The sequence below is a fragment of the Stigmatopora nigra genome, chromosome 20, assembly GCF_051989575.1.
Source record: "Stigmatopora nigra isolate UIUO_SnigA chromosome 20, RoL_Snig_1.1, whole genome shotgun sequence".
In the NCBI taxonomy this organism is placed as follows: Eukaryota; Metazoa; Chordata; class Actinopteri; order Syngnathiformes; family Syngnathidae; genus Stigmatopora; species Stigmatopora nigra.
In genome coordinates, this window is record NC_135527.1 from 8,364,842 (window position 1) to 8,390,796 (window position 25,955).

The following is a 25,955-nucleotide window of genomic DNA, read 5'->3' on the forward strand; positions in this document are numbered from 1 at the left end:
GTCGTTCCAGAGGGAATCCTGAACAACGCCCGGGATACAAGTGTCATGGATACACTACCACTGAATGGTAACCACGGCTACAGCATCGCTAGCGCCGACTACGTCAGCGATTGCGTCCAGATTTTGGAGCGGGGCTACAACCACGGCGAAAGCAGCCTGGAGAAGAAGATCCTCAAGGAGCTGGCCTCCAACTACCTCCCCACCTACCTGAACAATTCGGCAGAGCACCACCGCAACCTAGTCAACAAACTAGTCAACAACACTACCAAGGAAAGCGGCTACGCTTCGGGGTCACGAACCGACTGCCGGCCGGAATCTGGCGTCCCGCTCTTACCACAGAGGGCGCTATCCCCAGAGCGCTCTTTTGCCCCCTGCCGGCCCCCACCCCTCCCACTGGCCCTACGCCCCTACTCGGCCGCCGCCTCTTCGTCATCTTCGCGGAGGCGGATCCCGCAGGAGAACAGCGAGAGCTTCTTCCCGTTGTTAAACCACGAGCAGGCTGAAGAGGACGAAAGCTCGCCGGCGTCCAGTCACCGGAGAGACTCATTACGCGCCAGTGTTCCCGCACTCCCAGGACACCGAACTGGCCCTGGTGGTCCCGAGGACCCCGGGGCCAGCTCGGATGATGTGTACTACAAGAGTATGCCTAACCTAGGTTCGGGTAACCACCTCCACCGGCTACACTCGTACTACCAACTAGGACGTGGGAGCAGTGATGGCTTCATCGTACCCCAAAACAAGGACGACCTGTCCCCTGGGGAACCACCCCCGGAGGTCTCGCACTTGGTCACCAGCTTATAGACCTATAAGACCGTTTGGGTTTGTCCCGCCCACTCCAGACTTCTGTTCTAGTCCCCACTGTTGCAAAAGGACTACAAACATGGAGGACAACTGGATCTTCTTCTTTCCGTAGCCAGGCAAAACTGTGAGACTATTTTATGATACGATACAGACGTAAAAGCCCCTAAAGCACCCCCTAAACCCCAGAGGATCTTTTTGGCACGTTTTTGTTTGCTGACAAACGAAGAAAGAACTCCGTAGTGGAACTTTGAGTACAGTTGTACTCGTACTAACGCCAAGAACTGAACCAAAATGGCGTTTGTACTGTGGCCCAGTTGCAATGGCACTCAAAAGCTAGCTTATGATAGCATTTACACACTTTACAAGCCAGTGAATATGCAGTTTGGGGTATTGGTCCCTGGGTAATGGAATCGGGAGCCCGAAATGCAAAAAAAATACACGAAAATAGGGCAAAAAATGATTCTATGTACATGTACAGATAACTAGCTAAGCTTTGGTTCCGGATGAGCGACCTCGTGTGTTTTTGTCACCTGTTCTTTTGTCACAAACATCACGTAATTTTGTGCAACGTCTTTGTTTTGTTTTCAGGTCTACCTTTTGGTCCCTTGACACCCCTTAAGTCCCTCCCCCTTTGCCCTTTCCCTTTCAGTTTTATTCCAGTGGTTGTCCAGGAGGTTGATGGTGCGACTTCTTGTACAATAATGGCTGTTGTACCTTACATTAAAGACAAAAAAGATTTTGGAGTGACACAAAAGAGAAGTCTTTTCTCCTTTGTTATTCTGAGAAATGGAAGGTAGGCTAATATCAATACACATGGTCGTTTGTCTCTTGTATCCTGTGATTGGTCGCTCACTAGTACCACCTGGCACACTTTTTAATTTAAAGGTGAGTATAACATGTTTTTTAAGAAGTTTTGAACAAAGATTTCATGTTTTTTCATCTAAAAACTCTTGATTTTAAGCTAATTTGTGTCATTTTCCCTTTTCAGCGCCACCTACAGGCTTTTGTGAGGCTGCCCAAATGAAAAAAACTTCACAGCGCATTTCTTGGGTGAGTTGGTCATAGACCAAGATTTTTTTTACCCTTCTAAAATATAAAAATACAAGGAAAAATGATGATTATTATTATTAATCGGGATTAGCAAGATGTCCGCTCTTGTCCAATCAACCTTAATGTTATATCCGAAACTAATGTACATATGCTAGATTTTTCTTGTCCTATTTGACCACTATTTGACCACTATTTGCCCCCCACCCCTATTTTACCCCAATAACAAAATAACGTACGAATTTTATCACTTCGGTTAAAAAATTACGATATAGCAAGCGTTATCGTTCTTAGACTAGCGCCGTTATCTCCGGGAACAGCTGCTTTTTTACGAGGCCACACAGTAGCAAAAAAAATGAAATGACACATGTCATACAGTCCCTGGCGGAGGGGGAGGGGCTTCACCTGATGGGGAATGCGAAAAAAAAATCAATAGTTGCGAATGTCGAGCAGAATTCCAAATGAAAGGTGAATCAATGTCATCTTGCCCTTTGTGATTTGGGACAACCTGGGAGAAGGAAAGTAGAAAAAAAAGAACATTAAATACATCTTTTTTTATTTATTTATTTGGCACAGGGGAACATTGATTGGGAGGGGGGCGGGGCATTTTTTTTCCCCGACAAGGTCGCAGAAAACAATTCACGTATACGCAGGCAGGAGGTCAGAGCGTTCGAGTAAGAAGCGCCTGTACAACAGCTTGCGATCGATTGACATTTTTTTATAATATACTCGGATGAAAACTAGTGTATGCTGTTGTATACTTGAATTTTTTCATGGCGTATACTGTTGTGTACTGTATTTTCACGACTATAAGTCTCAAATTTGCTCCAAAATACTCCAAAAACTAGTATATACTGTTGTATACTTGGATTTTTTTATTGAATATACTGATGTATACCGTATTTTCATGACTATATGTCTAAAATTTTCTCCAAAATACTCCAAAAATTAGTATATACTGTTGTATACATGAATTTTATCATGGCATATACTGTATTATCCCATATTTTCACGACTATAAGTCAAATTTTCTCCAAAATACTCCAAAAACTAGTATATACTGTTGTATACTTGATTTTTTTCATTGCATATACTGTTGTATATTGTATTTTCGCAACTATAGGTAAAATTTTCTCCAAAATACTCCAAAAACTAGTATATACTGTTGTATACTTGAATTTTTTCATGGCATATAGTGTTGTATACCGTATTTTCACGACTGTCTCAAATATTCTCCGAAATACTCCAAAAACTAGTATATACTGTTGTATACTTGAATTTTTTCATTGCATATACTGTATTATACGATATTTTCACGACTATAAGTCTCCCATTTTCTCCAAAATACTCCAAAAACTAGTATATACTGTTGTATACAACTTCCTAAATCCGACTCTAACTTTTTCTACTAATGTCCCCGCCCCTTTCTACCTGCATAGTCACCACCCCTCTACCCCAAAAAAATACAATAACCACCCTAAAAAGCTCATTCTCTTAGACAATAAAGCCCCCATCTTTGCATACATTTTCCCGGCATCCTCACATCCGGCTCGCTGTCCATCGCCCGGGGTCGGAGTCCTCGTCGACCAATCGCCAAAGATAATCTTTCGAATTAAGAGCAAAAGGGGGTCAAAAAAGAAAAACCAAACGTCCGGCTGAAGACCTTTGATGTGATAAGCAGCCTTTTGTGGCGGTAGGCCATGTTATTTTAATTAAATATAAGGAGACAGGACCGCGGCCCCAGATGCTCGAGTCTAAATAAAGATAGCATCATCTCATCAAAGACACCCAGAACCCCCCCCCCCCTCCCCCCCAACACCCCCGACCTGTTTCAAGGGCAGAATTATTTTCTATTAAGGTTGCTCTCCCGTTGGGATCCGGCCAATTTTCTTTATTATGATGGAATCAGCATATTGTAGATGGAAGCGGCCGATTGTAGAACGGCGGCGGCGGCGTTCGAAGCTACGTTGTTGCCGACGGCCATCTTTTATCTCCGTCCGGGGTGGCGTCCGGCGACCTTGCTGTGTTCTAGTGAGAGAACATGTATTATTTAGGGACGTGGCGGTGAGATGGGAGCTGTTTTATCACGGAATGCGGTGACTGGCGCCCGTGGCGGTGGCGATAGACGGGAGGGGGTGGAGTTAAGTTATGAAAAAATGTTTTTAAGAGGGATATAATGTTGTTAGGGTCTTTAAAAGATGGGATTTTTAAGTTGATGGCAATTTAAATGGGAAGATTTTTACAATATTGCTTCTAATTTAATGATAACATTTGATTTTAGGCGACCAATCCTACCCTTAAAATATCCATTCATTCATTTTACATAAGCTAATATTAAGATAAATTTTTCGACTTAAGGAAATCTATATCCGGTGTTTTCATTATTTTCTTTTATCCCTTTTAATATCCCTTTTTTTATTCCTCTACTGCCAACGCCTGTTGCCATGACAACTGGTTGTTGCTGGAACGGCAAGTTGGGGGTTGGGGGGTGTTGCCAATAAAAATAATTTGGAACCACCGGGAAGAAATACGAGCTCCACCGCGGCCAATCTCGTCCGGGCGGGTTTTGAGTTATGGCGTTCTCGCTGTAGACTTCATATTTTTTACAGTGTGATAAATCGCCGTCTAAATTTGATGACAATTACGTGAAACACAGCCAGAAAATGACAGGCTGAAATATCAGCTTTGAACGTCCTAAAAATGGACATAACAACACGTTGTTTTGTATATTATTGGACATCCCGGAATTCTAAAAATGGACACCTAGAAATATCCAATTCCCTCAAAAACTACAGCCCAATTATGTATTTTTTGTACATTTCCACCCTAATTTGACACAAAAAAATTAAATTCTCAAGAACTGTTTTCGTTGAAAGGTTGTTGACGACAAATATAGCCGTAATATCGAAAAATGGCCTGCCGGCGTCGCCAAAATCTACATACAATTTCTCTATTATTGACATTTTATTGTTTTTTGTGTCTTCTAGTATGCTTGTTCGTTAATTTAATTCCATTTTTCTATCTCAGGGGTGTTGTGGAAAGTAACCCGGCCATTAGCGTCCAAATTTCCCAAGCTCTCATGCGTCAACGGACGCCGGCATGACCTTAAATTGGCGGCTTGGGGTGTCCTAACTCAGAGCAATGAACCCTGGGAATGGCTAAGGCCTATTTGCACTGACAAGCTCCACTTTTCATTCCTATTTTTTGGTCTTTTTGTGATATTTGAGCCTAAACAAGATGAGTAGGGGGTTTCTTTGGGGGCAAGGATCATTTATTGCCATCTTTACCACTGAAAGGAACCATGCCATTATCATTAATGGCCTCGAAAATCGTTAAAAACGATGACTTTGACTACTATTTTCATAACTACAAGGCGCATCGCATTATAGGGCGCAATGTCAATGAATGATACTTCATTTTTTCCATATATAGGCACCCTGTCTATTTTGGAGAAAATTTAAGACTTATATGCATATAACAGTATATGCAATTAAAAAATTCAAGTATACAACAGTATATACTAGTTTTTGGAGTATTTTGGAGAAAATCTGAGACTTATAGTCGTGAAAATACAGTATACAACAGAAAATACTAGTTTTTGGAGTATTTTGGAGAAAATTTGACTTTTATTCGGGAAAATACGGTATGCAACAGTATATGCAATGAAAAAAATTCAAGTATTCAACAGTATATACTAGTTTTTGGAGTATTTTGGAGAAAATCTGAGACTTAGTCATGAAAATACGGTATACATCAGTATATACTAGTTTTTTTTTTGTATTTTGGAGAAAATTTGAGACTTATAGTCATGAAAATACACTATACAACAGTATACTAGTTTTTGGAGTATTTTGGAGAAAATTTGAGACTAATACTCATGAAAATACGGTATACAACAATATATGCAATGAAATAATTCAAGTATACAACAGTATATACTAGTTTTTGGAGTATTTTGGAGAAAATCAGACTTAAGTGCACCTGATAGTCCTGAAAATACAGTATTTCTACCTTACTGATTTTAATAGTAATAACTGTAGCACTAAAAGTACTACAAATGCACTAACATAGCTGTACATGTTACAATAGCTAAAGGCCATACGTATATTGGAAAAATAAAATAGCTAACACTAACACTACCCTAAATACTTTGACCAAGTACTACAAACAATCTACCTTAGTCGATTTCAAATATGACTTTATGACTTTAAATATGACTCCCATCTTTCCTTAGGCTTCGTTTTTTTGAGCCAGCACCTTCACGGCTAATATCACCGCGCCAGAGAAATATTTTCGTTCACGGGCCGACGGCGGCAAGTCAGAAACGTCGCGAGTAATTAATTCTCCCGCCATAAAATGGGCGCTTGGTGATGATGGCCAAAGAAAGGTGGCTTCATTAACCTCCCGCGTCGCTAAATAAATGGCGACGCTGCAAAATGAGATAACTAACATTGGCGTTTCTCATGTTAGCCGTCCTTCCCTTTTTTGGACGCTACTTTTAGTGGACGATTTGCCTGTCTAAATATTGTCTCGTGCCCTTCACGCTTTTCCCAAGGCGGCGTTGGCGAGCACAAAGAAACCGCCTCCTTCTTTTTCCCGCGGCGTCTTTTGGCGCCGGAGTCGGAGTCAGCCCGCTTTATTCGAAATTGACATTTCACGGTGCTTAATCTCCAAGGAGGTACAAAGTGGCGCCTTCCATCACGCCGAGCGATACCAAGGGAGGCGCAAAGAGACGCCATCAAATAAATAAATCCGTTTTCGTTCGCCATTTTGGGGGCTGTTTCGCGGGAAGGAATGTAACTTTTCAACCGGCTCACTTTATTTTGTAAATGACTCAAGAGTCGTTTGAATCCGAACACAAATTGAAAGGACGTAGTAGCATTCGTAGTAGTAACAAAACGTTATCAATTAAGTGTAGGAAGGTTCTACATTTTTATACTTCTCAATACATTCCTTTACTTACTTTACTTTGTACTTTTTAATTTAATGATGAGTATGTTAATACTTTAGTCCTTTTATTCTCCTTATGTTTCATATGTACTGTTAACGGATGCACTTTTTTATATGTATCGTATACATTTTAATATTTCTTAATACTTTCCTTTGCTTACTTTACTTTATACTTTATACTTTTGACTTTAATGATGAGTATTTTAATACTTTAGTCCTTTTTTTCTCTATGTTTCATATGTACTGTTAACGGATGCACTTTTTTATATATATCGTATACATTTCAATATTTCCTAATACATACCTTTACTTACTTTACTTTGTACTTTATACTTTAATGATGAGTGATGAGTATGTTAATACTTTAGTCCTATTTTTCAGTTCATATTTCATATGTACTGTTAACAGATGCACTTTTTTATATGTATCGTATCTTGTACTAACCCCGCCCATCTGTCAAATTTTTAAAGTCAATATGGCCCCCAGCCCCAAAAGTCTACCCAACCCTGTTCTAGCATTAGCTTGGTTTCAGTTCTTTGACTGTTACTATGTCAAAATTCCAGAAGCTAGTTCCATTTTTCGTCACTCACGTCCTCCGACCCCGGGCTCTTCGGGCCCCCTCGGGTGTTTCCTGAGTGGCAGCGTTATTAGAGCTCAAGAAGGGATTAGCGGCGCCTGGACCAGAGGCGGGGAGACGTTTTACCAAATGGCTTGTCGCCCGCTAAAGCTTCGCTACCTTGTTATTGTCAACGTAGCTGTCATCCCGAAAGACAAACGAGAGCTTGCGTTTTGACTCTTTTGGGACAAAATTCGACTCTTTTCTCCTAGTGGATCTGTTTGTAGCTTCTAGCACATTATCTCTATGACGGAATAGCTTGTAATATTTGCAATCCTCCAGAGGATCTTGGCTTTAGCACCCTGTAAATCACCCGTGTGCGCTTTCACTACTTTGTTTATCATTTGCATGATACCAGACGTGACCGGATATTTTTAGTTTGGCCTAATTACGGAATTGTTTTAAACCGTGGATGCCGGAAGAGGGTCAACGGGTTCAAAATGGTAGACGTTGGAATAGAAAATATGAAATATTTACTCCCTGTTTGTTGGTTTTGAGCATGATGCCATATTTGGGGCGTGTGGCGCTTAAAAATTTGGGCCTGAACCGTGGACTTGAATCCCTAAAAAGTTGTTTTTATTCTCCCTGAGTAGAGAAAAGTTGCTTTTGGAAGAAGTAGATGAGACGTGAAGGTGTTCAGAAAACAATGGCGGTCGTCCGGGGAAGGCTGACGTGTTCTTTCGTTTTTTTTTTGGGGGGGGGGGGGGTAGACGGAAATGTAATCCCGATGGTAACCTTGTTTTTATGGAGACGTGTCTACTGTCCTTGAATCGGGTACAAATACCCTAATGTATGTTTCAAAGTGGTGGCCCGGGGGCCAAATCTGGCCCGGAAAGTCAATTATTAGTGCCGATTTTTTTGTTTTAGGATCAAATTAAAATAAGAGTATAGATGTATATTAAATTCCCTGATTTTCCCCTTTTAAATCAATAATTATCATTTTTTTAATCCTTTTTTTCTGTGTTTTTAGTTCAAAAATAATTTTGTAAAATTTAAAAATATATTTAAAAAAATCTAAAATAAACTTTGTTTTAAATATATAAAAATCTGAATATTCAGGGATTTTAATCCAGTTCTTTTAATCCATATATTAAAAATAAATCTAAATATTATATCTAAAATGGTCCCACGTAAAATCAAGTTGACGTTAAAGCAGCCCGCACAAACTGACACAGTTTCTCTAACGCAATTATATTATGTACAGGTTTGGTGGTACATTAAGAGCAGTATGATGCCCCCCGGAGGCCGCCCACGTCACCTGAAGCCATTTGCATACTTTATGACTGCAGGTAAAAGGAGACAACGAGGCGTTGGACAACCAGCCAGAGAGACGCCGGGACCCGTGGAGACCCGTCTTCTTCTGACAGGTGAGACGCTTTCATACATGTTGTTGATGTCTTAGCCTTGTTTTGAGAGGGTCTTTCGGGGTCTGTTTTCACGTGGGTGTTGACTCAGCTTGAACTTTAACTGCAGACTAGCCGGTTCCTTGTTAATTATTTACGCGGGGACACGTCTTTGCTAACTTAAATGACATTTCCTGATCATTTGGAATATGAAAAGTTATGAGGTTAAAGCTCAATAGTTGTTGGATTTTAGTCTTTTTGGTGGTTTGTAGTCATTTTGGTGGTTTGTAGTCATTTATTATGTAAATCCAGGGGGTATAACTTACCCAATGTTGGGACACGGCACCCCCGCAACCCATGTGAGGATGAATGGGTTTTATTTTTGAGAAATATGCAACTAGTGGGTGATGTTTCTACCGCAAATGCGAGTCAGTGCACAAAAACATGTCAACAAACAACTTTGCTTATGATAAAAGCCCGCCACTAATTTGTCCATTTGGGAATTATGAAGTTGTCATGAGGCTAATCGATGCTAAATAACATATGACGGTAAATAAGAAAATGGAATTCTTTTCAGAATTGTTTTCTTCATTTAATGTATTAATTTTTACCCCAAATATATTTTGTTGTTGTTTTTAAAGTAGTACATTACTACAAATTTTTCATGACTCGTTTGGGAATGTTGCTATTTAAATAGATTTATTTTCTCGTTATTTTGTCACAAAAGTTTTAATAACTGATAGTAAATGAAATGCGGGTGTTTCTACGTAAGCCCTAAAGTCTAGGGAGTAACGACACCCGCCCCCAAAAGCTAAGATGCGGGGCGAGTATGTATTAAAAAACAAAACCAAACGCTGGCTTTCATCCCCTGCAGGGTTTATTAAGTGGACCGGTTGCCATAGAGACGCGTTGGCAGGATATTGCCGGGATCAGGCGTAATGGGTCTCCCGACGCAGTTGGCTGTGCTCCTGTGGAAGAACTTTACTCTGCGAAAAAGACAAAAGGTAACCCCACGTAGCCCCGGAAATGGGACCGTAACGATGGCCGACAATATTTTGAATATTTGGTCATAGTGTGAGTTTCTGTGATGTCACACAATGCCATATATATATAACCAACTTGGCCTTTTGTTGACCCATAAACAGATCAAATATGTCATCTTGGTTTTGTTTATATTTAATATTTTTATTTAGTAGAAAAATGATTCATTTGATTTTGAATTTTTTAGGTGAAGAAAGCAATGAATAGTTGTTTCCAATATGGAAGATTCTTGCACTTAGGCGCTGTAAATTGTAAAAATTCTTTAACTGTGTCAAAGTGGAGGCCCAGGGGCCAAATCTGGTCCGCCACATCATTTTTTGTGGCCCAGGAAAGTCAATCATGAGTGCTGACTTTCTGTTTTAGGATCAAATTAAAATGAAGAGTATAGATGTATATTAAATTACCTGATTTTCCCCCTTTTAAATCTTTAATTATAAATTTTTAATACATTATTTCTGTGTTTTTAGATCAAAAATCATTTTGTAAAATCTAAAAAATATGTTAAAAAAATCTTAAATAAATATTGTTTTAGATCTATAAAAGAGAGAATATTCAGGGCTTTTAATCCAGTTCTTTTAATCCGTTTATATAAAAAAATTGAGATATTCTATCTAAAATGGTTCAACCCACATTAAAATCAAGTTGACGTTTAAGTATCCCGCTAACCAACCCGAGTCTGATACCCTTGCACTAATCTTGCACTTAGTAATTTATAAAAATACTTTAACTGAAGTATTATATCAATCCTCCAATGATTTTTAAGATATTTATGCCATTCTCCGATGTACAATCCATTTAAAAGCCATTAATGACCCCCGTTTTGGCTCATTACCGCGAATAGAACGACATCTTAAATATTATAGAAAACATTCCATGTGACTCCAAAAGCAATTTTTCATAATTAGGCATCAAATATACCACCAAAATATTATCCCATCCAGAAATACTCCTCAGAGAGCCACCATGTACACGACTTCAGTCACATGATCGTATTTTATTACCACTTTATTACCGGCGCAATCAGACCAGAGGTCAAGCACGGCTGAGCGATGGCGTGGCGCGGCGCCTTCCCGTAGCAAACCACCGGCTCGAATTGCGTCAGCGAGAATCGGGTAAAGGGCGCCGGAGCACCACGGAACAAAAGACGGGAAGCTTTCATTTTGAGGATAACTTGAGGCGGAATTAAATTGCTTTTTTACAACTTTGCATCAGGGGATGGGAATAGAAATAAGCCGCCATTTTTTTAGGGGGGCTTGGCTTAGGGGCGGGTTTTGTGTACGGGACGCCATGGCGACGTGAAAAATGACTATTAGATGAAACCGTTGGGACTTGGCAAGGACAACAGTACTTGCGGAGGGCTCGTAGAGGTTAATGACCAATTATACGAATGCCTCGCCAAGCATTTTAACATTTTATAACCGGCACGCCATTGATTTTATGGTCCGTTTTTTCTCATAATTTGAGAGGAGGAGATTATCTAGTCACAAAAACATGGCTGACACTATCCTATTCCCGATTCTGGTGCAGGTACGCCTGGTTATCGAAGTGGTTTGGCCTCTGTTCCTCTTCTTCATCCTGGTGGGGGTTCGTTATACCAACGAACCAGTCCATAAAGGTCAATGTAAGTCAGACAAAAGGGGGGCGGAGCCAAGGTTCGGTGGTGTGGTGGATGTTCTGTTTCCTTTAGGTCATTATCCCAACAAAGATATGCCGTCTGCTGGGGTTCTACCTTGGATTCAAGGACTGCTGTGCAATGTGGATAACCCATGCCGGAGTCAGCCTACCCTGGGGGAGACGCAGGGACAAGTGGACAACTTTGGTAACTCCATGTAGGTCCAAGAATGTCCCCTAATTTCAGCCCTAATTGGGGGATGGGATTATTTTTGCTACCGTACTTTCACGACTATAAGGCGCACCCTCAGTGAATGACATTTTTTCCATATATAAGGCGCACTGTATTATAGAGCGCACTGTATTATGAGGCGCACTGTATTATGAGGCGCACTGTCTATTTTGGAGAAAATTTAAGACTTGTAAGTGCGCCTTATAGTGGTGAAAATATGGTAATTGCTATTGACTTCCAGGTATGAAGCACTCACTACTTTATAGTCACCTCTAGAGCCAGCCATTTTGGATATTTTGGATGTTTTGGTATAAAATCTTGCAGTGGGGGAGGAGCTATATGATGGAAGATGTTGTAAACTAAGATGGCTGATCTGCATATTTAACAGTATTGTTTCAATTCAGGCGTTTGTGTTTTTTTAATATCAGACAGGGGTGTTTTTTCCTTTTCTGTTTTTTTCCATATATAAGGCGCACTGTATTATAAGGTGCACTGTATTATAAGGTGCACTGTATTATAAGGTGCATTGTATTATAAGGTGCACTGTATTATAAGGTGCACTGTATTATAAGGTGCACTGTATTATAAGGTGCACTGTATTATAAGGTGCACTGTATTATAAGGTGCACTGTATTATAAGGTGCACTGTATTATAAGGCGCACTGTCCATTTTGGAGATAATTTAAGACTTTTAAGTGCGCCATATAGTCGTGAAAATACGGTACTTTAAATAACAACAGTATTTTAAAGGTAAACAAGCCTAAATTGTACTACTATATTAACCGCCATTTTTTTCCTCAGAATTTCCAGAGTTTTGACAGAGCTTCAGGACCTCCTGGGAAACCGATTGGTCCTCACCAAAACCCAAAAACTAGCCAATGACGTGGCTCGTTGGACCTTGCTCCACCACGGTAAGCCCCGCCCAATTCCGCCTCCTACGTCTTTTTCAAGTATGGCCGTTGTTGGGGTGACACTTTTGAGGATTTGTTGTTCTCCTTTATCCCTCAAAAAAACAAGGGGGCGGGATTATTTACGACGCCATTTTGCATACAAACTGACAGACCATTTGTCTTGATAAGTCGCCACTTTGCATAAGGCTAGTTTTTTTTTAGCTATCTAATTTGCAAATAGGAAACGAGGGAGGGGGGCGTGGCTACATCGTCCGACAAACAACTGGCGGGGAAAATTTGCATTTCGGGGGTCACCGGCTTGTAATATACAAGATTAAATCTATCAAAGATCCAAGTATGGATGTAATTAATTGCCCGGGATGAGTTAACAAAAAAAGGTTGGTAGAAGGAAAGGTCGCCAAAAAGTTTTTTGTCTCAAAGACAGTTGAGTCAAAAACTAAAGATGGAACGCTACCATAATTTTAGGGTTTTTTTGGTACAAAAACTGTAGGGTAAGTAGTTTTTTGACAAATGGAACTGTTTTTTGGCACATTTGTGAGATTAAAACTACTTTAGTCAAAACTATCGGACACTTGTTCTGTTGAAGGACCACCACTCCAACTGGCGACCATTCTTCGAGACAACCAAACATTCTCCGCCCACTTGAGAGAGAATTTGATGGTGCCGATTCCTGTGGTGGAGAGCATCATGGCCGCCAGAGTTTCTGTAAGTATACTTTGAAAATTATGACAGTTAAATCCAAATATATTAAAACAAAATGGCTAGATGTCAGAAGGTGGATTGTGAGTGTCAAGTTTTTTTAAAATTTTGCCCCAAACTTGAAAGAAGAGGCCCGATCTTCTCTTAAAAACAACTCCAATCTTTCTAGTTTGTAGTTTTATTGAAGTTTTCCAGTAATATGAAAGAATTGCTATTGCTCAAAGGGTTAAGTTTTTGCTGAAAGGGTTAAGTTTTTGCTGAAAGGGTTATGTTTTTGCTGAAAGGGTTAAGTTTTTACTGAAAAAGGTTAAGTTTTTTGCTGAAAGCGTTACCTATTTTTTGTTTAAAGGAATAGCTTCAATAAAATTGCAAACTGGAAGGATTTAAGTTGTTTTTGAGAGAAAATCGGGGTCCCTTTTTCAAGATTAGGGCAAAAATTTGAAGAAACTAGAAAAAACCTGACAGTAAGTGTCCAAAAAATGTAGAATATCTCTAAAATGGACACTGTAGGTCTTAATATAAGTATGCATACACTCTAACTGGTCTACTAACTTTTAACATTTTACCCAAAACCAGGTCTGACGGTTTCCGGTAAACCAGACCCTGGAGAGTGTCCTTTGCCAGGGCCAAGACCTGGACCGGTACGTTTGGTTCGGCACCCCGTCGGAAAGAGAGGCTTTCAAAAATGCTAGTTGCTCATTGGACGGTCAGCAGCTCATTGGCGCTCCTGGAAAACCTGGATTTGGACAAAATCTTGGCTCAGGTAAGCTTCATTTTTCTCCTCGGTTTGTCCCTCCCTGTCCAAATGGATTGGACGTTGAGCGCCATCTAAAGGTGCTAAAACCGCCTGGTATATATATTGAAGAATTAGCTGCGTATATTCTATCTAGTCTTGCATTCTGTCCTCGTATCAGGAGTTTCATTTGTTCCCAATGAAGTTATTAAAATACATGCCACCGCCAGAATTATTTATTAGACCCCCTGTCCTGCTGAATTCTTTTTAAATCCCAGAGTTCCCGCTGGGATTATGCAAGCACGCACTTTTTCTTTTGACTTTATCTTGGAGGGAAAAATATACGGCCCAGCAAATCCAATAAATAAGAGATGATAAGACCGGGCAAGTTTGGAGGCCGGATTATTTGAACAGTTTCAGCCCACAGTCAAAGAAAAGATCAGGACAAAATAGGGGTGCTCGGTGGGTTGAGGGGGGGGAGTTGTAGGTAGCCATCGGGTAGTGGATGGGAAGAAACATCAAGATTTGGTGGTAGGACGTTTGGTCGCTGGTCTTTTGGTGGCCGGTTAAATGGTGACAGAGAGTTTACTGTTGAAACCAGCTTTCAAAATTATATTCATGGGAGAGAGTTTAATATCTAAGAAAGAGAGGTTAATATCTAAAAGAGAGAGTTTAATATCTAAGAGAAAGACTTAGATATCTAAGTACTGCTTAATATATAAGAGAGAGAGTGTAATATGTAAGTACTGTTTAATATGTAAGTACTGTTTAATATGTCAGTACTGTTTAATATATAAGTACTGTTTAATTTCTAAGCAGTGTTTAATATCTAAGTAGTGTTTAATATCTAAGTAGTGTTTAATATGTAAGTACTGTTTAATATCTAAGTACTGTTTAATTTCTAAGTACTGTTTAATATCTAAGTACTGTTTAATATCTAAGTACTGTTTAATATCTAAGTACTGTTTAATTTCTAAGTACTGTTTAATATCTAAGTACTGTTTAATATCTAAGTAGTGTTTAATATGTAAGTACTGTTTGATATCTAAGTACTGTTTAATATCTAAGTCCTGTTTAATATCTAAGTACTGTTTAATATCTAAGTACTGTTGAAGCTAGCTCTCAAAATTATATTCATGAGAGAGAGAGAGTTTAATATCTAAGTACTGTTTAATATCTAAGTACATTTGACTGGCGACCAAAAGACCAGCCACCAAACGTCCAGTTACCCAAGATTCAGAGAGAAAGTGGATCGGGTGGACAGAATTTTATCGATTTCGTTCTCCGGGATGGTACTTTGTAGTCCGGAGAGGTCGCAACCCGAAAAGGAGAATTGTTTGTCCAGACGCGTGTTCCCTTAATGACGTTGACTGGAGGAGACATCCCAAGACAATCCCTCAATCTTCCATTCAAGCAGCACACAAATGTGAATCAATCACGATCGATGGAATCTTTCAGAGGCTGCCAAACGGGGGTGCCGGCGACGAGACGACGCTGGAAAGGACCGCCTCGGACCTTCTGGTCCTCCTCCGAGACGTCAGTAACCCGGCTCGGGTTCGAAATACAATGGAATGGTCTCTATTGACTGTGTTTTTTTACCAGGCGCAGAATTTGGCAGTTCTCGTGGCGCCACTGGATTTCCAATTGGACGCGATTGGAAGCGTTAACATGCTCCTTTGTGGAAATCAGCTTGACTCCAATTCCAGTGGTGTGACCCTACGACATATAGTCGGCGACCAGTCCATCCCCCGGGAAAGCCACACCCCCGGTGAGTCCCTTGTGATATAATCGTCATTTTTTTGCCTAAACATGGCGGAGAAAACCTCAAAAATTTCCGTGTTCTTTCCTTTTAGCGCTAGCTAAAAAAAATGTATCTTTTTAAATATAGTTTCCATCAGAAAGAGCGGCTAAACGTAGCTCCTAGCTTCCGTCAGGTACTGACTTATTTATCAACCGTTTATTTTGGGAGCCAAAATGGACTAAGGGGTGCCGTGTACCGGCTCCTGTGTTCAAATAAGATCCCGAGGAAGTAGATCTTGGCTTTTCTTCTTAATAAGACGCCTGGTATCCCTTCCTCGGGGAATCAAACGTTGCGAGGCAGCTAAAATGAGCATCAACGCCATGTCATCCAAACAAAATATGGACCGTAGCGTTAGCCATTAGCGCTAAAGACCGTTTTGCCATTTCCCTCCACTCAAACCATCCCAGTGATGCACACATGAGCGTAAATAGCCAATTACGACCACTCACCAAGGCCTCAATAGGACAAACGTCTCACTTCAAAAAGTGGTTTTCGTTAGCTTCATCTTCTAGAATTGTTTTTTTCCAAGCGCCTCTGAAATGGATCTTATTTTTTTAACGATTACAAGCTCATCTCGGCGCCACAAAGTGGCATCTGTCGACGGCATTGATGGGAACAGCTGGCCGGGGGTCCGGTTAGAGGGCGGCCATTAGCTCTCGACCTCCCCAGGGCACTTTGGGGGAGGCGGCTAGTAGCCAGGGGGAAGGGTTTGCGTTTAATTGCCATGGAAATGGCTTGCAACATGTCTGCCGGGTTTAGATAGGGGAGGGGGTGAGTGACTCTCGAGTTGGAATAAAAATGAGACAGCCTTCACCTCAAGGGGGCGTCGACCTGTAACGTTGTGTTCTTGTGACAAGTGTTTACTTTTAAAAATGCGAAAGCGCACTTGTCATGTCGACTATCGACCTTGTCTAGGGGATCCTCTTACATATTCTTTACATGTCCATAAATTGTAGTCACAACAAAGTGTTGTTTTTGGCAGTTTGTCATATTTTTGTGGGGGTGAAACTCCAATGGATGTGTTGAGGTACAACGTAAAGTCAGTTTGTCAGGGTGCTAACGTATGGGTGGTGCTAAATGCTCCATCAATTTCAAAGATGGTAGACAAATAAATGGAACTTGTATGCTGGGATTTGCTAAATTCAAATAGTGATGAATTCAGGAAAAAACAATGATGGAATATGTAGAAGATGCTATTTTTTTGGTGTGTGTTTTTGCTCCAATAGGCAAATTGTTTTATTCTGTCAAGCGAGACAGTTAGAAGAGACAAACTTGACTCCAGGACAAGAAAATGATACAGACAAAATCAAGTATATTGGGAAAAGTATACTTTAAAATAGACTGGGAGTTGAAAAATATGTTTATAAACTCCGTTTTTAACCAAATTTTCAACAAAAATCAGTTACAAGGCTTTTAGGAGACTAGTTTGGGACCAAAAGTTTCTTGACAAAAGCCACCATTCCTCCCTTGGGTCATCCCTACTGAGATAATTGAATTAGCAATATAAAATACTTCAACAGAACCCAAAAGATAGCTCCAAAAGTTATTCAAAAACAATTAAAGAATACACTTAATGATACAAAATAGCCATTCTCCCAGTTTTGTAGCTCCTCCCACCAGCTCTGACTACAGTACTACTCAAAGTATTCCAAACGAGCTATACAGTATCCATAACTAATCGAGATAGCGTCCAATTTGAGCGTAAAGGCGCTTCAAAAGTAATGGATTTTTGAAAAGAAAGCTTTCCTTGAAAAAGTCATAAAATCCAATTTAGCACGCCGTTAATACTTGCGCATTTCAATCGTGATTACAGTAGTACTGCGAATTTTAGCAATTGTGCCGGCGAGATTGTTCATTTGTTCTACGGGGTTATCTCCATCTTATTTTTGCCGCGGAAGGATGCGCGCTCACGCAACGGAAAGCCGACCGGGCGCCGTCCTCTTTAAATTAGTAATGGTGCCGCACCATTTCCTCTATATTTAAAAAGCTTTTACGTGTGGACTCGGGCGCAAAGACATTCAGAGATGCAATACTTCAGAATCCATGTACTCAATCCTGGGGTGCTCAGACGTTTGGTCGCCGGTCTTTTGGTGACAGAGAGTTTACTGTTGAAACTAGCTCTCAAAATTATATTCATGAGAGAGAGTTTAATATCTAAGAGAGAAAGTTTAATATGCAAGTACTGTTTAATATTCAGTAGTGTTTAATATTCAGTAGTGTTTAATATCTAAGTATTGTTTAATATGTAAGATAGAGAGTTTAATATCTAAGTACTGTTTAATATCCAGGTATTGTTTAACATCTAAGTACTGTCTAACATCTAAGTACTGTTGAATATCTAATTACTGTTTAATCTCCAAGTACTGTTTAATATCCAATATGAAAGTACTGTTTAATATACAAGTACTGTTTAACATCCAAGTACTGTTTAATATCCAAGTACTGTTTAATATCCAAGTACTGTTTAATATCCAAGTACTTTTTATATCCAAGTACTGTTTAATATCCAAGTACTGTTTAATATCTAAGTACTGTTTAATATCTAAGTGCTGCTTAATATACAAGTGCTGCTTAATATACAAGTACTGTTTAATATCCAAGTACTGTTTAATTTCCAAGTACTGTTTAATATCCAAGTACTTTTTAATATCCAAGTACTTTTTAATATCCAAGTACAGCTTAATATCTAAGTGCTGTTTAATATGTAAGTGCTGTTTAATATCCAAGTACATTTGACCAGCGACCAAACATCCAGTCACGAATCTTGGCATTTTGTCTTCTGGTCTAGGTTCTTTCTGTCAAAACCACATCGATATTTTGGAAAGAACACCTGCTCTCCGCTACCTGTGGACCACCTTCAAGCTGTTTTTTCCGCGGAAAAGTCCTCTTCACACCCGATACACCTCGCCTTATCATCAAAGAGGTAAGAATCCCCCGACTAAAACCAGCTGCCAGGCGGTTTTAACCAGTTTCTCGTCAATCAGGCCAACAGCACCTTCCACACCTTAGCCACCCTGAAAGAACTCGCTGACTCATTTCAGCGACTAAGTCCACAACTTTGGGATTTCGTCCAAAACGATCCGCAAGTGGACAACATTCGGGTAAGGTTCCCCATCTATGCCTGAACCCGGTTTGAGCCGGACTTCCCCGTTCAGTATGGGATGCGAAGAAGCCAAGTCATTACGGATAAGTACGGGATAATTTTCAGGCCGGCAGAAGGGATTATCTCTCGAAGTAGAGGACACGGACACTTTACCTCTCTACTGCAGTATTTCCTTGACACTGACATTACTGGAGTGTCACTTCAAATGAGCTTATAGCCAGCTGGAGTAGGGGGGGGGGGGGGGTAAGACGCCGAGAGCTCCGCATAGCCACGCTATTCATTACCCTAGCCCTAACCTTTACACAAATGGGCCCGCATCCCTCCTTTGTCTTCATTTTCGTCGCCATTTTGCTCGACGCCGGCCGGGAGCGCCTTTCGTCATGGAGGCCTTTCAAGGTCGCAGACTTGATGGACCAATTACCCATTTTGCCTGAAATTGGCGAGTGCCGAGAGAGGCCGTGGAGGGAGGCGGGGCTTATATTTACCAAAGAGATATATGCAGTTTTTTCTTTCTACACAATGGAAACAAAAGTAGTACCGTATTTTCACGACTATAAGGCGCACTGTATTATAAGGCACACCCTCAATGAATGACATTTTTTGCATATATAAGGCGCACTGGATTATAAGGCGCACTGTCTATTTTGGAGAAAATTTCAGACTCTTAAGTGCGCCTCATAGTGGTTAAAATACGGTATTTGCTATTGACTTCCAGGTATGAAGTACTCACTACTTTACAGTCACCTCTAGAGCCAGCCATTTTGGATATTTTGTATAAAATCTTGCAGTGGGGGAGGAGCTATATGATGGAAGATGTTGTAAACTAAGATGGCATCTGCATATTTAACAGTATTAAGTATTCAGTTCAGGCGTTTGTGTTTTTTTTAATATCCGACAGTGGTGGTTTTTCCTTTTTGGTTTTCTGTTTTTTTTTCACATATAAGGCGCACTGGATTATTAGGCGCACTGTCTGTCTATTTTGGAGAGAATTTAAGACTTTTAAGTGCGCCTTATAGTCTAGAAACATTTTTCTCCGTATGTACTGTGTTCAGACTTTGCTAGCCGACCCTCTATTCGCCACCACCCTGGACCTTCATCTCCACGGCAGCGGTTGGAGCTCCGCCCTCCTCGCCAACTACCTCTACAACACCCCCCCAGAAGAACGACCCGCCGGGCTCCCACCCCTCGACTGGAGGAACCTCCACAACTCCACCGCGCTCGTCCTAAGCCTCCTCTCCGACCGACTTCCTTGGCGTACGTATCCCGCCGCTGCCCGGTTGAACGGGCGTGCCGATAAATGGTCTGGCTTCGTTTGCGTGTAGCGCCGAGTCTCGCCATCTGGCGAGTTTTAAGAGCGCAAAACACAACGCCAGCACGCACTCCGGCCGGATATATTGATCCATGCCTGACTTTCCCATGGGGGGATCGGAAACTGGCGGGTAGAAGACTCTGACAAATTTTATCAACCCTACATCTTGCGTTCGTTGATAAAAAAAATGATTTGAGTACCCGGCTTTTAGTTCTAACCGATCGACCTTCGTTTGTCCCAGACTATGTAAAAATTGTAAACAAACCCAGCATCCTTACCCATTGTTTTTCCACAGTGTTTGGACCTGAACAAGTTCCAAACCGTCCCCAGTGAGACAGAACTAGTCAGCCGGTCACTAAACCTCCTTAAAAACGATACTTTCTGAGCCGGAGTGGTGTTTCCGGACCTCCCACTTGATGCTAACCGACCCCCCCTGCTTATGTACGCTACAAAATCCGCATGGATGTGGAAGATCTGGAACCCACCGACAAAACCAAGGACCGGTAAGTGACTTCATCCATCCGTAGACTGTAGGCGGAGCTTCCTATGACCTGTCTTTACATTAATTTGATTGTCCTTGTCTAATTTGAACAAGGTTATGGTCTCCTGGCGCCCGGGACAACGCTTTTAACGACCTGCGCTACATCCGTGGAGGGTTTGCGTACCTCCTGGACATGATTGACCACGGAATCGTGCGAACGCAGACATCCGGGGTGCCGATCTTCTGGGTTTTCGCCCAGAAAATGACGTATCCCTGCTATGTGGATGATGCGTGAGTACAAATACGAACGTTTTTTGGAGATAAATGAATTCAGGTTGGTCCAAATTTGGTTTAAATATGGCGTTTCTATAGGCGGCTTTTTTAAAGAGTGGTAGGAAGTTTTACGTTTGACTGGAGATGGCGCCGTTCCGAATAATTACCGGTACAGTCCTTTCCCATCGCATCTTCCTTTGTCTGATTCCTCTTTCAATTATTCATGAATGAAATAGCAATTTTCAAGGGTTAATAATTCATCCGATTGCCCGCACGGCGACGCGGGGCGAGGGGAGTAAATGGTGGCGGGACCGAAGGGGATTGCGCCGCTTTATGGCTTCCATTTATCTTCTGTAATTATTAATCGTTCCTCCCGGGGAAGAGGGGCGGGTCAACGGATGTCCGATGAGTATCGATGGAGTGGATTTGACGATAGGAAGTCATTCCGAGCCTTCTGATTGGACGTTTATCGCCGTCTTTGAGTCCGGCACCCCCGAGTCTTTATTTTTCTGGCTGTATATTGAGTCTTTATTGAAAAATCTGTGGCGTAAATCCCATAATACTTCAAAATGAGCTTTCTAATCTCTAGAAAGGGCCTTCCCAGCGGATCAGAAAAATTCTATGTTGTTAAATCTCTCCAGTAATTATCTTTTATTAATGGAGATCGTTATGTTATGAAGACGGGAGTCTTGTGAGGTTTTAATTTTCTGAGTTTTTTTACACGTGCAGTACGTACAAAAACAACAAAAACATTTTCCAACTTTCTGTTTTAAGATCAAATTTAAATGAAAATTATAGATATATATTATATTTCCTAATTTCCCCCCTTTTAAATCAAACATGATCATTTTTGAATCATTTCTTTCTGTTTTTAGTTCAAAAATCCTCTTTTAAAATCAAAAAATCACCTAAATTTTTGCTAAAATGACCCCAAAAATCAGATTCGGGGTCCTCCAGATTCTCTCTACTAATCTTTTTCTCAGCCTTATTCTCTACCACTAACCAACTATTGTTTTTTATGTATTTTTTGGTGGATCAGTACGCAAAAGTCCTGCAGTACAGCCTCATCTACTTTTTCCTCTACCTGCCGAACCTCCTTTGCTACGCCTGGAGGGACGTCCTATCTTTCGGCGCCAAGGTCGAGGCGGTAAGACCGTTCTCTACGGGAAGAAAAAAAAAATGAAACGAGAGTAGAAAATGTGACTTTTTGAAGGCTTCTTTGTCACAATGGGACACCATTGGTCAACTTTGAGCCTTTGTAGCGCGACCTTTCTGCCGCCGCCGCCACAATCGTTTATCCTCCGGCTGTCCTTTACGCCGGCAAAAAGACGGCAACGACTTTCCCAAAGAATGTCAAGGCGGACGTGCTTCGGTCCACTCGCTCTTAACAACTCGCCAGGCCATTTCTTTTCCCGTGAGTAGAATAAATAGTGACAATACACGCTAATACGGCCTATCGGGAATAGGTCTAGTTTTCATTTGTCATCCGGTGAGGCCAATGATGACTCTATCGTCTCAATCCGAGGTCTTAAAAGGGGTGCTTGGACGTTTGGTCGCCGGTCAAATGGTGACAGAGAGTTTACTGTTGAAACCAGCTCTCAAAATTATAGTCATGAGAGAGAGTTTAATATCTAAGTACTGTTTAATATCTAAGTGCTGTTTAATATCTAAGTAGTGTTTAATATCCAAGTAGTGTTTAATATTCAAGTGCTGTTTAATATCTAAGTACTGTTTAATATCTAGGTACTGTTTAATATCTAAGTACTGTTTAATATCTAATTGGTGTTTAATATGCAAGTACTGTTTAATATCCAAGTGCTGTTTAATATCCAAGTAGTGTTTAATATCCAAGTAGTGTTTAATATCCAAGTAGTGTTTAATATCCAAGTACTGTTTAATATCCAAGTAGTGTTTAATATCCAAGTAGTGTTTAATATCCAAGTAGCGTTTAATATTTTAGTACTGTTTAATATGCAAGTACTGTTTAATATGCAAGTAGTGTTTAATATCCAAGTAGTGTTTAATATCTAAGTACTGTTTAATATGCAAGAACTGCTTAATATGCAAGTACTGTTTAATATCTAAGCACTGTTTAATATCCAAGTACTTTTGACCGGCGACCAAAAGACCATCGACCAAACGTCCGCCCATGCTCAAAAGTCACCTTTATCCACCCAGACCCGTATCGACATTGACTCTTTGCTCAAATATTATTATTTATAGCCGATGTCGACTTTGGGCTAAGAAATATGCAAAGTAGGAAGACGCAGTGGCCATTAGTCTTTTGCAAAGTCTCCCATTTCTATAACAAAGCGCTGAGATTTTATTTTTTTCTCCCCCGGACCGCTTCACCAAGACGGATAGCCTTTTAGCCCGCTAATTAGCATAAGCAATGTTTCCCCTCCCCGCACCGCCGAGCAGATCATCCTTGCGCTTTATCAGACCGGAGTTTTTTTTCGTTTTTCTTCTTCTTCTCTCCTCGAGTGGGTGTTATTACACCGTGTCAAGGGATACGCAGATCGTCCCCGATAATGACGTCTTTAATCGAGGCCTATTTTTTTTTTTTTTTATATTCCTCTAACGCTTGAAATCCGATGACCAGATAGCAACGGCGCAGAAAACGAGAGCTCCAGGCGTTTGTTCTTTATCTCCATGCTTTTGTCCAAGAATACCTTGCCATGCATCTACTTCACAGTTTGAGATTTCTAAAGGTGGACTTTACCGGTTCCCGAAATGTAGAATTAAACCGGCAGTTATGGCTTTTTATGGTTTTCTTTTCACAGAAAAGTTTGTCAAAGTATTTCTGGGTCTGGCCCTAGTGCAAGGGTAGGGAAGTTATGGCTAGGGAGCCACATGTGGCTCTTTTGATGGGTGTTTATGGCTCTCTGCTAAACTGGATGGACACTATGCATGCATTCCATTGATTAGCATCAGGGTAGCTATTTTGTCAATATCATTTTGAGACTTTTTCTACTTTAAAGGCAGTTAAATTACTAAAAATGCATGTGTTTTCATGTATTTTGACTTTGGGGAAATTCTGAGGGTTCTCGACCCCTGACCTAGTGGATTTAAGGTTCCTGTTCTAGTTCAGTCCTGGTCTGGCCCTAGTGGATTCAAGGTTTTTATCCTAGTTCAGTTCTGGTTTGGCCCTAGTGGATTCAAGGTTTTTATTCTAGTTCAGTCCTAGTTTGGCTCTAGTGGATTCAAGGTTCCTTGTTCTAGTTCAGTCCTGGTCTGGCCCTAGTGGATTCAAGGTTTTTATTCTAGTTCAGTCCTAGTTTGGCCCTACTGGATTCAAGGTTTTTATCCTAGTTCAGTTCTGGTCTGGCCCTAGTGGATTCAAGGTTCCTTGTTCTAGTTCAGTCCTGGTCTGGCCCTAGTGGATTCAAGGTTTTTATTCTAGTTCAGTCCTAGTTTGGCCCTACTGGATTCAAGGTTTTTATCCTAGTTCAGTTCTGGTCTGGCCCTAGTGGATTTAAGGTTCCTGTTCTAGTTCAGTTCTGGTCTGGCCCTACTGGATTCAAGGTTTTTATCCTAGTTCAGTCCTAGTTTGGCCCTAGTGGATTCAAGGTTTTTATTCTAGTTCAGTCCTGGTTCTGCCCTAGTGGATTCAAGGTTTTTATTCTAGTTCAGTCCTGGTCTGCTGGTTCACCCTGTAAAACTAGCCAACCAAAACTCTAGTCCATGTCCTAATCTAGGACATTTAAGTAGTTTAACATTTCTTGGTCCCTGAACGTAGCGGCACTCATAGTCAAAACGAACTAACTGACTTTTTTGAGGACTTGAGAACCCAAGAAACAAACAGAAGTCGCGGGAAATGGACCGTAGGCATCGGATCCGCCCCACCAGGCGCGAGGCGGCAGCTGGCGAGCGACAAAACCACGCGCTAAAGGGCTGCTAATGTTCCACGGGCAAAAGCTTGGCGATTTGTTCGGACTCGCCGCATCATGTAGTTTTTAACGGATGTTTGGTCTGGCGTCTTCCTTCCTCAGACGAGGGAGAGCGCTACACCTTTGCGGTATCCATTGGTGTGATGCTTTTCGATGCTGCCCTCTACTGGATGCTGGCTTGGTATATTAAAAATGTCTTCCCAGGTATGGTGTCGACTAAAATAGCTCCAAATGGATTTTTTGTGAAACATAATGTAAAAAAAAACAATGTATTCCCATTATGTTGTGTTGATCTTGATTTTTAGGCGAGTATGGGATCCCCAGGCCGTGGTATTTCCCGTTAATGGCGTCTTACTGGCGGGGGAGTGCCTCCAAAGTGGAAGACTTGCCATTTGATGACAGCCAACGTTGGAACTTTGGATTAAAGCCAAGTAACAACAAAAACTGTCTTTGTAACGTGTTCCTTGATATTGAGACACTATAAATAAATCATTTGTAGTCAGATAATTGACCTATTCATAAGACATATCTATCAGACATATGTTGGAGTGCACCACTTGTGGTAGTGTTGCGCGTTACATCCAAAAAATATTTAACATTCACTTATGTCCCATGTTGCATTTGGGTAACTCATGGGGAATACGTCTTATGAATATTACAAAAAAAAAACTCAACTCGTGGTCTAAAATGGTGGAGGACTCCATAAAGCCTTCGGTTCATTGTGACCTGGGTTCAAATCTCATTCTCAGATTTATTTCCCTTCTCTAAACGAGCATGTATAGCAAAGTATTTTTCCTACAATATAATATACTGCCATAAAGGGAGGAAATTGCCTTTTCTTATACTACAATGTTTTATATTGGAGGATAACACCTTGCGAAATACATGGTCGTTTAAGTGAAACAGGGCCGTTATCACACAACCCGTCCACACGAGGGTATCGTGATCCCAATGGTTGTTTGCAAAGCACTTTTTATTGAAAGAAGATGTCTCGAATGCGGAAGTAATTTACGTGAAACAGGGCCGTTATTACATACCCCGTCCACACGAGGGTATCGTGATCCTAATGGTTGTTTGCAAAGCACTTTTTTTTGAAAGAAGATGTCTCGAATGC

The 25,955-nt window shown here is 40.9% G+C and overlaps 2 protein-coding genes and 1 long non-coding RNA gene across 19 annotated transcripts in view; all 3 read left to right on the forward strand.

Moving 5' to 3' along the window:
• The window catches only part of LOC144213870 (adhesion G protein-coupled receptor L3-like), a 101,719-nt gene extending 100,088 nt beyond the window's left edge, over positions 1 to 1,631 (forward strand). For 6 of the 17 annotated variants that reach the window (XM_077742578.1, XM_077742579.1, XM_077742571.1 and 3 more), the window contains one exon: positions 11 to 224. In XM_077742578.1, the coding sequence (XP_077598704.1) occupies positions 11 to 71 (61 nt within the window). In that variant the 3' untranslated portion in view covers positions 72 to 224. Of the gene's footprint in view, positions 1 to 10 lie in introns of all 17 variants that reach the window. The other 11 variants (XM_077742563.1, XM_077742561.1, XM_077742564.1 and 8 more) reach the window with 4 other exon arrangements.
• Positions 1,632 to 15,428: 13,797 nt separating this feature from the next.
• Positions 15,429 to 20,210, forward strand: LOC144213928 (retinal-specific phospholipid-transporting ATPase ABCA4-like). Its single transcript, XM_077742654.1, has 4 exons — positions 15,429 to 15,524; positions 18,574 to 18,708; positions 18,770 to 18,886; positions 19,941 to 20,210. Exons 1-4 carry the CDS (start codon positions 15,429 to 15,431, stop codon positions 20,208 to 20,210), a joined length of 618 nt encoding a protein of 205 aa, XP_077598780.1.
• A 1,709-nt stretch (positions 20,211 to 21,919) lies between these two features.
• Positions 21,920 to 25,859, forward strand: LOC144213698 (uncharacterized). Its single transcript, XR_013330072.1, has 3 exons — positions 21,920 to 22,098; positions 24,944 to 25,045; positions 25,147 to 25,859. It is a non-coding gene; the product is annotated as an uncharacterized LOC144213698 (long non-coding RNA).
• Positions 25,860 to 25,955: the final 96 nt, after the last annotated feature.

What these genes read in the sequence shown, in the direction of transcription:
- LOC144213928 (XM_077742654.1), top strand. Translation starts at nt 15,429, where the DNA reads ATGGAATCTTTCAGAGGCTGCCAAACGGGGGTGCCGGCGACGAGACGA. An exon ending in GGTCCTCCTCCGAGACGTCA is followed by an intron (nt 15,525 to 18,573) that starts GTAACCCGGCTC and finishes CTTCTGGTCTAG; the next exon opens with GTTCTTTCTGTCAAAACCAC. An exon ending in CGCAAGTGGACAACATTCGG is followed by an intron (nt 18,887 to 19,940) that starts GTAAGGTTCCCC and finishes TACTGTGTTCAG; the next exon opens with ACTTTGCTAGCCGACCCTCT.